A 10,897-nucleotide genomic window follows, 5' to 3' on the forward strand; every position below is an offset into this window, starting at 1 on the left:
ATCTTTCTTTCCAGAAATCACATTGAATGCTTATTTTTCAAACTTGGTCCAGCTGCATGTATTTTGTCTGTTGTTTTAAATCTCGTCTCTTATTGTTATTGTTGCAGCATTTGTACTTGTTTTGTTTTAAAAGAAATTTCTTAAGGTGTTAGATCTAACAAATTTTATTTTTAAGAACATTTGCTTACTATGCTTTCTCATATATTCAGATATGTACTAAGAAATACTGCTTTCAAATAATTGAGTGGGGACATACATTGGCGTATTTTTGCATTTTTCACATGTGTTGAAAATAAACGGTTGAAATTTTTTACAAGGTCTGGTGCGTCTATAACTGAAAAAGTGACAATTGTACGATTTTAACACATTTTTATCAAAATAAGTGACCATTGAAATTAGGTTTGACTTTCCTCATTGTAAACATGCCAGTTTAAAAATATGTGTATTTTGTCTGTCACATAAAACCTAATCGCCGTAAAATCGCCATCGGTATATCTCAGTATTATCGTGGTTGTCATCAGGATATCGGTGTTATCGATATTTCATCTTTATTTCATCTTTATTGTTATCGATGAGCCTTTGGCTAAGAGGTGGGGCATGCATCAAGTTTGGATAAAATATACATAATTATAATGGAAATAGTACAGGTATTTTGACATTGTCTCATTAAGTCAGTAACGACTCCTCAGGCACACAAATTTAATTCAGTGACAGATTTTTATAAAAGTATACAATGTTGATTATTAGTGTCTATTTTCTTGTAACCTGACTTTTACAAATACAAAAATATGCTAGATTGTATTCTTTGAGGTCGAACAAACTTCAAAACTGAAGCTGAAATCTGTATAATATCTATTATAAACACAGACAATATTCGGTAGCATCAAACTGAAAGTGGCTGAGTTCGCGGAGAGTGCGTTTGTAATTTTAAACATACATGCATTACTTTTCATATGTACGTGCATTATTCTAAATTCATACAAAATGTTTTCAAGCGTGCCAAATTTGACTGGTCCTGTTTTCCTTCGACAGAAGAATATCAAATCAAACCTGCTCCTCTAAACTCAAAGTAAAAGGCTCACTCACACACACGCACGCACGCACACAATATTTTTGTAAATTCACAATATCGTGCTATAATCTAATAACATAAATAATAATAATAATAACAATAGTAATAATAATAATAATAATGATAATAATTTGTTTAACGAAGATAACATATTTGGCAAGCCTCTAACATAATGATCGTAGTATGCGATTTTTAAAAGAGACCACCTGCATAAGATTAAAGAATTTGCAAAGTATAAAATTCTGCATAATAAGGTTTCATCAATGATTAAGAAATGTAAAAAAGGATATTTACAATCAGGCTGTAAAAGAAAACAAAAGCACAAGCTATCTTTGGAAAAATATTAGAAATATCTCAAACATAAGTACTGTAGATGAGGGCATAGTATTACCAGCTAAGTTGATGAGTATTGGTCGAGTTATAGAGGGACAGACTAATATGTTAAATATGTTTAATGAACATTTCACCAATATATCAAATAATTTTAAGAAAACGGCTTTTGTAGAACCAGAATTCTCAAATCTTAAGGACTTCATTGATAGTTTACTTAATACCCATACCGAACCTATAACACCTTTCGAAGTTAAGAAATATATTGATAAATTAAATGTGCATAAAGCAATAAGATTGGATAGTACACGTCTAGACAGTTTCGAGCGCTCGATCGATAAACGATCAAGTACCCGGATGTTCGAGTAAAAAATCAATAGTCCGCCATATTGGATATTGCCTAATGAAGTGTTGAAAGTTACTCTGTAGAATTTGTTGGTTTTTGACTCTGATAATGGCAGATTTAAGTGATATGACGCTTGAGAAGTTTAAATTATGGTCCACGAACGCCTTACGGGTGTTTTTATCAATGAGAAATAAATCGATCAAAGGAAATTTTGACGAAATAGCCGCAAGGTAAGTCAAAACTGACAAGCGAGTTTACGATGTCTATATGTATAACTACTTTAAGTACACACCAGTTCTGTGTGGTTTAATAACGTCATTTTATGATGTTTTAAACATAGTGTAATTATGTCTTACCGAACTGAATGTATGCAAGATAAATCTGAATGACTGAATACTTCAAATATTGGAGTTTTAGCATGCCGTCGGAGGAATGCCTACATGTACATTGTACTGTATATATTGGGAGTCTGGACATGTATGCTGTATGCACTTCTTTAAATACAATGTTTTGTTTGTGTAAAATGATTGTTTGCTACAAAATGGATTTAAGTAAACGTTTTTTAATTATACTAGCTGATTTGTCACGCGTTGTTCACTTTTTTTCTTCATGAAATTGAAAACGAAAGTAGAAATTTAAACATGTGATGAATAGAAAACGAAAGTACACATGTCATGAATACAAAACGAAAGTAGATTTTTTATTGTTTTGTGAAGAAAACAACAAGTCAGTCATGACTAAATAACTGCTTTGTTTTTTCAGAGCCTTTTGTTGCTGGGAGGAGAACATTACGGTGGATGTGAGTGCAGAGCAGGAGCAAAGACGTTTGCTTGCGGAATATCAAGGAAAGCTAGTGGTAGAAGGGGAAATTATACTCGATCCGATCTCGATCAAAAATGGTTGGTTGACGAAAAGCTTGGTCGTCCTAAATGGCCATCCGTATATATCACTGACATTTCTGACTATTTAAACACCAAAAACCCAGAAACATTAATGAAACGTTTGCTGAATGAATATAAAGAAGGCAAAGCGTACAGGTACTTTTCAAGTGAGTGGGTAAAAGAAGTACATTATCATGACTTAGGTGAACATTCTGACAAATGCATTATCAAATCAAAGGTCACTCCATCTCAAGCAGTGAATAACAAAGCATACGATGTATGGATAGTGATACGAAAGGACAAGAACACTGTACCAGGCGGTCAAATTTTAAATGCGTATTGTTCATGTACAGCTGGCATGATGGGTTCGTGTAACCATATTGCCGGTGTCCTTTTCAGAATGGAATATGCTGTCAAGACAGGAATGACGCGTCCAACCTCTACAAGCAAAGCCTGTGAATGGACTGTTCCAAAAAAGAAAACCACCGTAAAAATGGGAAAAGCGAGAGATTTTACATGGAAGAAAGCAAAATACACACAACTACCACGCAACAAAGACAAAGAAAATGAGACTAATATAAAAAAACTTAACTTCACACCATTGAATAAGAGCCAACAAAACAAAGTTGAAGACGGTGAAAAGTTAAGGAATGAATTGAAAGAACTGTTAGCCGAAGATATGCCAAACTCGTGCTTCATGCTTCTTATGAATAAGAAAAAGTTAAAAATCCATCTGAAGCTGAAAATGTTAAATTAAAATTACCACCAACTTTAAATGAATTAAGCAAAAGAGTGGAATCTCTAGATATTCCTGAATGTGCAAAACAAGCTGAATTTAAAAAAGATGTGTGTCACGCAAGATGAGATTGACTCTTTGAATCGAGACACAGTATCGCAAAGTAAGTCTGAGTCATGGAAGGAGCACCGCAGAGGTCGTGTCACCGCAAGCAATTTTCACAGAATATGTAAGCGCGCTTCGTCTCTGAAAAAAGATTCCTCCGAGGACCCAACATCTGTGATAAAACTTGTAATGGGAACAACTGAGGGCATCCAAACCCATGCTATGAAGCACGGTATTTCTTGGAACCGGTTGCGAAAAGAAATTACCAGGTTGAAATGAAGAAGGTTCATAAAAGGTTCCAGTCGTCAGACTCTGGGATAATTTTAGACAAGGATCGGCCATTCATGGCAGCTTCGCCAGACTTATTCGTGTCCTGTGTTTGTTGCGGGGATGGCCTTTGTGAAGTCAAATGCCCAGAGTCTATTAAAGACCAACAACCATCAGCCGACAATGTCCCTTACCTTATCGTTAAAGACGTGTAATGTCCTTAAAAAGAAACCATCCCTATTTTTACCAAGTTCAAGGACAGATGGGTATAACTAAAAGGAACTTTTGTGACTTGTATATATTTACCTACCATGGAAGTTTGAGTTTGAGAATAAATTTTGACTTCACCACATTTAATGAAATTGTTCAAAATGTATCTTGGTTCTGGGACAATTTTATTATTAACAGACTCCTGACTCACAGAATTTTACAGGAAAAAAGTGATACTGAAAATAGATTAAATATGTAATGACTAATGTTCAGGAAAAAAAGGCAGAAAAGGAACTCATAAATTGAATAGAATCTGGATTTCAGATAATGTTGATTGTAAATATTTTATTGTTCCTTCTTTTATGCATGATATTAAAGCCTATTATGCATTATTTCTTTATTTCGCTTTTGTTAACATCCAGGGACCAGTGTCACCATTAGTGACCAATAGAGCAGGTTTTACTGTACTAGAACAAGACCAAATTCTTCGACCGAAACAATAAAATCTTCCCTGGGTAACAGTTAAAAAGGATTATAATAATTATCACAAAACATGAACTAGACAGTTTTATTTTTCAAATCAATAAACCTGAGTTTGATAAATATAGACAGTGTCTGAAATTAATATTTACAAAAACAAATGGTATAGTACATAACAGTTCTTACAAAATGAAATGTGTCATGCGCAAATATCATACATGTATCTGTGCAGTCTGATCAAGATCCTTACTGTTTGCTATATAATCAGTTAAAAAAGTTTTTCATTATGCAGTTGTACATATTACTACAATGGTGTCTGAAATTAAAATTTGCAATAATAAATGCTATAGTACATAACAATTTTTACAAAATGAACTGCGTCATGAGCAGATATCATACATGTATCTGTGCAGTCTGATCAAGATCCTTACTGTTCGCTATATAATCCGTTAAAACAGTTTTGCATTATGCAGTTGTACATTAAACTACAATGTAGGCAATCATGTCATGACCTCATTGATATATATGCATTTTGACATCACTAATTTGAACACAACAAACCAGAAAGTTTACTTATATATTGGCCCTTTTGTATTGCTTATTCCAGCACAGACTTTGATAATGTCATCTACATGGGAATATAAGTGTTATAGGAAGCTCACTTTGAATGATTCTAAAAGTCTTCAAGCGGCGAATAACTTGTTCTATAAGAATCCTAGTGTTTGCAATTTTTTTTGTTTTTCTCACTGCAGCTTCATGCATTGGGACTGTCCTCTCCTACCTGGTGGAACATACAGAGAGATATTTCGCATGGCACATTCATGATTTATGTTAAAGCCTTTATCGGCCATTATAACAGAATATTGTGGAATATGGTCCAGAAACCCACTATCTAAAGTGACTTGTTTGTCTGACATTCGTCCAGTGTAAGCGGCTGATATGAAAACAATAGCACTATTTGGTGCACAAGCCACAAGAACTTTTAGCGTGTTATGCGATTTATAGTTACTCCAGCTTGAGCTCTGCATATCCAAATCTTTCGGAGTTTCGATGAATATCTCTGTACAGTCAATAATGGAATGCAGATCGGAAATGTGTTTAAATTTCTCTGGCTTCGTAGCAATTAAAGTCTCCTCATCTGGAATATACACCATTGAACCAAAAACTTTAGAGCATGCTCGCAGCCAAGCAAGAATATCCTTCCACAAAGTGATTCAGAAATGTCAAATCGCACAGCTAAATCTTTTCCTAAAAGACCAAGACGAAGGCGCATTAAAGTCAATAAAAACTCGGCCCTGGATGACAGTTTTCTTTCTGGACCAAACCGGCTTGGTTCATTTGCAAACTTCCTTACATGCTGTAGTCCACCTTTCACTCCAAGCCAACGCCTATTTACCAATGGGGCTATAACCTTATGGAATTTCTCAAAGACTGATTTTGATGGCAATCCGGTAAAATAATTCACATCCTCATCGCTCTTCAAAATACTGTCAACATAACGTTTTCTTTTCAAGAGTGCAATTTCTTGTTTCAGACGCGTGTTTTCACTTTTAACAGACTGAAGTTGTTTATTAACAATTGCAAGTGTCTGTAACAGCATATTTATCACAGCTAACAGAGTGAGCTGCCACGGAAACTCAACTTTTAATGATAGCATTTCGACCGGTGGATCAGGTGATAGGGACTTGCTGTGTATTGTGGATCATCCACAGTCATGTAAGTGACCTTGCATGATGAATCACTTCCATCTCTAAAGAACATTATCCTTTTCACCTTGGACTCAAATCCATCGTACCCCAAATGCAGAGTTGGAAAAGGATTCTGTAGCGTTGGTTTCCCCTTCAAGAAAATGTTTACTGCAGACCCTTGAATCCTTCGAGGGTGACCACATTTTGTTGCCATTGGTTCGATTTACAAGTTGTTTCCATCTCAGGCGTCCCTCTGAGTTTCTCTTTTGAGTCGGAAAACTGAAAAGCCTGAAAAATAAATAAAAAGAAATATACACTTTGTCCTTACACAAATAAAATATGAAAACTTAAGTAAATAGGTAATCTACATCTTCACATTTCATGACTTAATTTTGAAATTTCAGCCTGTAAGCAAAAGACCCTGGGTTTGAGTCCCTATTAGGTAGCACATCCATTTTTTCACCTGTTTGCATATTTTGCCTAACTTGGGTCATGACCATAAATGCTCCGCAATACATGGAAGTCAATGGTATATTACTAAATTATGAAATGAAATGTGTAGCCGTCCATTAACCGTAACCTAGTCAGTCTTCTAGCAGTCCGGTAAAAAATTTATTTAGAGATTGAAGTGTAATAAATTAATTTATCAAATTCTGTTTTGCAAAACATAGCAATATATACACTCAGTTTTTGGCCAGTCTGGGCACCAGTCTTTGTCAGGCTACACATTTTTTTCACCCAGAGACATCATCATATTAAAATAAAAACGTACGTCATGCAGGTCAAATTGTTCACATTATGTGTTGACATGTAAAATTTCATCTGGAACATGATCCGATTTATAACTTTTGTCACATTTCCAAGATAAAATATTGATACTGCACGATGTCATACACGACAGTCTTTAAAAAAAGTGAACATATAATACTTGTACCGGATAATTATGCATTCTAACAAAGAAAGTAGACGGAAGAATTTCATTTCCGCATTACCCCACCCACCGCGTGTTTCGTGTTTACAACCAGTTTTTCGAAAATAGATACGATATTTACCTGAAAGGAGGATTGCATTTGCAATTTTTCTCACTATGAAGACAGCCACAAACAGTACAAAGCTGCTTCTTCCACTTGTTTAGCCAATATCCGCCGTTAGAACAATTTTTAACAGCGCAGGTGAAAGCCATTGTTGTATTTTTTTTACTCGATAATAAAGAAGGATAACTGTAGCTGAACTAAGAGTATGCGCATGCGCACTTCGGAACTATCTAGAGGTCCAAATATATCTCGCTATTACAACGTCAATTGCTTTTATAATAAACAAAACTATATTGTAAATGGTTTATTTCCCGATGCTCTCAAAGAGGCTTACGTTCTCCATATATTCAAATGTGGTAATAAAGAAGACCCAAATAACTACAGACCCATATCTATTTTGCCTACAATGTCCAAAAAAGTATTTGAGAGACACATAGCAAATCAGCATTCACAAAACTTAATCAGGATTTAGACAGTATCATTCATGTCATACAGCACTACCTAGACTAATAGAAGCATGACTTACAGATATACATTCTGGTAAATATGTCGGAACTGTATTTTTAGATCTACGAAAAGCTTTTGATCTTTTTGATCATAATATTTTATTGCATAAATTGAAACTTTTCAGATAAAAGTGTTGAATTTTACAAATCATATCTATCAAACAGAACTCAACTGATAAAAGTGAGAAACACCAACTCTACTGAAGTATGCTTGTAACCTCTGGAGTTCTTCAAGGTTCTATTCTTGGCCCTCTTTTATTTTTATTATATATCAATGATATCGTTTAAGCTTCAAAGAGTGGCAATATAGAAGACCTCTATGCTGATGACTCTACTATGTATGAATCAGGCTATGATTTAGATAAAACTCTAACAGAATTTAGATGTTGTGCAACAATGGTGCAATTTAAACAATATGTCACTTCATCCAAAGAAAACAAAATGCATAGTTTTGTGTAGTAAACAAAAAGTAACAGTTGTAAAGAACTATTTTTAAGTATTTCCAAGCAAGTAATAGAAAATGTCAATGTGCAAAAGTTATTAGGTGTTTATTATAGACAACACATTGTCGTGGAATGTTCAAATTGAAACAATGTGCACTAAACATAACTTAAAAATAGCATAGTTGAGACGTATATCGTACTATTTGACAGATGAAATGAAAAAGTTATTCTACAATGCATATATAATGTCAATATTTGATTATTGTTGTACTGTATGGTGTCAAGGAAATATGAGATCTTTAAAAAAATAATGAAAATTCAAGGTAGAGCTGCAAGAACAATTTCGAATAAAACGTACCAAACAAGCACAAAGGATATTCCAAAAGAACTTGGGTAGATATCATTTAATGAAAGATGTAACTTCCACACGGGCTGTCTTATTTACAAAGCTTGCAACAATTTAGCACCTTCATATATCCTTTTCCAGCAATGAAACATACAATCTAAAATCTGCTGCTCATAATGACATAGTTATACCTAAACATCGTACAAATTATGGTAAAAACCATAATATAATTATGCATGTATATATTATGTCACTAATTGATTGCCTAAATGGAAATTGTATAAATGGATATTTAAAGGCAATATCTATTTTAAGGAATGAATGTAATATTTATTAGGTTATGTGATAGTGTAAATTGTATTTGGTTGCTGTTGTTGTTCAGAAGGCCACATTTAAAATTACAATCTCCATAACTTAGATTTGAATTCTGACACAGTTATGCCCCTTTTAACTTAGAATTTTTTGGTTAAAGTTTTATATAACGTCCAATATCTCTGCTACTATCAATGTTATTGACTTGAAACTTAAAATAGTTATTTACTATCAAAGGCTACACCATCAGAAACATGCCCCATAACTCTGATTAGAACGTTGACAGATTTATGCCCTTTTTACTGGCAAAGCTCTAATTCAGAGTCAAGCACTGAGAAAAGTCGAGCGTGCTGTCTTGCTGTCTTATGGACAGCTTTTGTTTATTTATCAAAAAGATTCTGTTCCATATATTATAAAAAAAAATTATTCTTATAACAGCGAACATTCATTCAGCAATAATATTATTATTGCTGAATGAATGTTCGCTGTTATAAGAATCAATCTATCTTTCTTTCCAGAAATCACATTGAATGCTTATTTTTCGAACGGAAACTATGAATTAAATTGATATTTTTGTTACAATGCACATTTGGCAAAAAACAAAAAAAAAAAACAAAACAAAAAACAAGAACAACACCAAGTAAACAAGATCCAAGACGTTTTACTGTTTCAAAATAATACTGCGCAAATTTCTATTGAATGCGAAATATTCAAACATTAAATCTAACTTGCATAAGGTTTTTAAAAAATGTTCATAGAGTAAGAGCCTTTTGGATAAGCTGGAGAGCCTGAACATCTCATTATAAGGAAGCATTACTGTGCTACACAAAAATAATACGTTTGTTCGAGTTACTTCTCTTGTATCAGAATCAATTGCGGTTTATAATAATTTACATTGACAAGTCAGTCAGAAAGCGTGCTGTGAAATATTTTATCTAATAAACAGAAAAAAGCTATTGCAAAGCAATAAACACAATTTCAGCATCGTTACAGACAATTTCACTTGCTCTTAAAGTTTTAGCAATTACAGTAGAAAATTCTGAAGTAATTAATGACGTAATGAAAGGTATGCGGATTTTGTTAAACAGGTATAAAACGTACCATAAAACATTGCGTATCATATTAACTTCGAATCAGTAACCAACTGCAGATGTTAGTTTTAGAATACGCCTTGAGTTCCTGAAAGTAAAACATTCTACCAGTGTCTTGTTGATAGTAATATCCTCAATAATCTTGACTCGTATCAATAAAAATATTCTAAAGTTGTCTTGCCCGGTTGAAAAGGAGAATGGAGACTTCCGCGACCCTGTGGGAAATGTTGCTAAAGAAACAGACGAGTCTTTACTCCAAGAATTTGCATGTAATTACAGTTGAATATGGAGAATCACCATCCTCAATCTAAAGTGCGTTGCTAGCGCGTGACAAAATGTCAAAATTTAAGCTTTTAATGAAGTTTGGTATTCTATTTTACGATCAACAATTTTGTTTTACGACGTTCGAAAACCGTTTAATACAAACATCAAAATTCGTTATTACGTGAAAAAAAGTTGTGAGCTATTAAACCTGTAATTACCAAAAACTAAAATTTGCTCTTCTTGAACGACATAAACGAAACTGATCATAAAATGGAAGAAGAACTTGTTCATTGATGAATTTGTCAACGCGTTAATAGGATTTCAACACTTACCAATGAAAAATGGATCATCATTTTGCTTTCTCTAAATTACAGATGAATTGTATTATCAGATAAAAAGAAAAGATACAGTCAAGTATTTTAATAGCAACTGTAACGCTAAAGTTTTAAAACGTTTCAAGAGCTGACAAACAGAAGAAAAAAAGGTTAAAATTATAGGAGAATCTGTGCTCATCAAAGCTCTGTACCAACGTACTGTTCTGTATTAATTAATGACTTTAGCACACTGGCACATAGAAGGCATAGATAGTTTGTTAAATACTACCAGTCATCACTCCCTGGCAGGTATTTGATATATTTTGTGAGCTGGAACGTGTTTTGAACTGCTATGGCATTTTGTTTTTTATTCGACAAATTACCCCCCAATGTTTTGGATGACTACATGTTATTCTGATGGAGATTACAGAACAATTTCTCTCCCACGTCTGACAGCATAGATGGTTTATGT

The 10,897-nt window shown here is 33.7% G+C and overlaps 1 protein-coding gene across 1 annotated transcript; it reads left to right on the top strand.

Annotated features, from left to right (window-relative positions):
- The first annotated feature begins 1,722 nt into the window (after window positions 1–1,722).
- On the top strand, window positions 1,723–3,412 carry LOC128557095 (uncharacterized). Its single transcript, XM_053543748.1, has 2 exons — window positions 1,723–2,232; window positions 2,511–3,412. Exons 1-2 carry the CDS (start codon window positions 2,134–2,136, stop codon window positions 3,384–3,386), a joined length of 975 nt encoding a protein of 324 aa, XP_053399723.1. The 5' UTR covers window positions 1,723–2,133; the 3' UTR covers window positions 3,387–3,412.
- The last annotated feature ends 7,485 nt before the right edge of the window (window positions 3,413–10,897 follow it).

This window comes from Mercenaria mercenaria, chromosome 5 (assembly GCF_021730395.1).
Source record: "Mercenaria mercenaria strain notata chromosome 5, MADL_Memer_1, whole genome shotgun sequence".
Taxonomy (NCBI): domain Eukaryota; kingdom Metazoa; phylum Mollusca; class Bivalvia; order Venerida; family Veneridae; genus Mercenaria; species Mercenaria mercenaria.

Bases quoted from the DNA above. Each gene is read 5' to 3' on its own strand.
- LOC128557095 (XM_053543748.1), top strand. From the start codon at position 2,134: ATGACTGAATACTTCAAATATTGGAGTTTTAGCATGCCGTCGGAGGAA. The intron at 2,233-2,510 runs GTATGCACTTCT...TTGTTTTTTCAG, and splicing joins GGAGTCTGGACATGTATGCT to AGCCTTTTGTTGCTGGGAGG.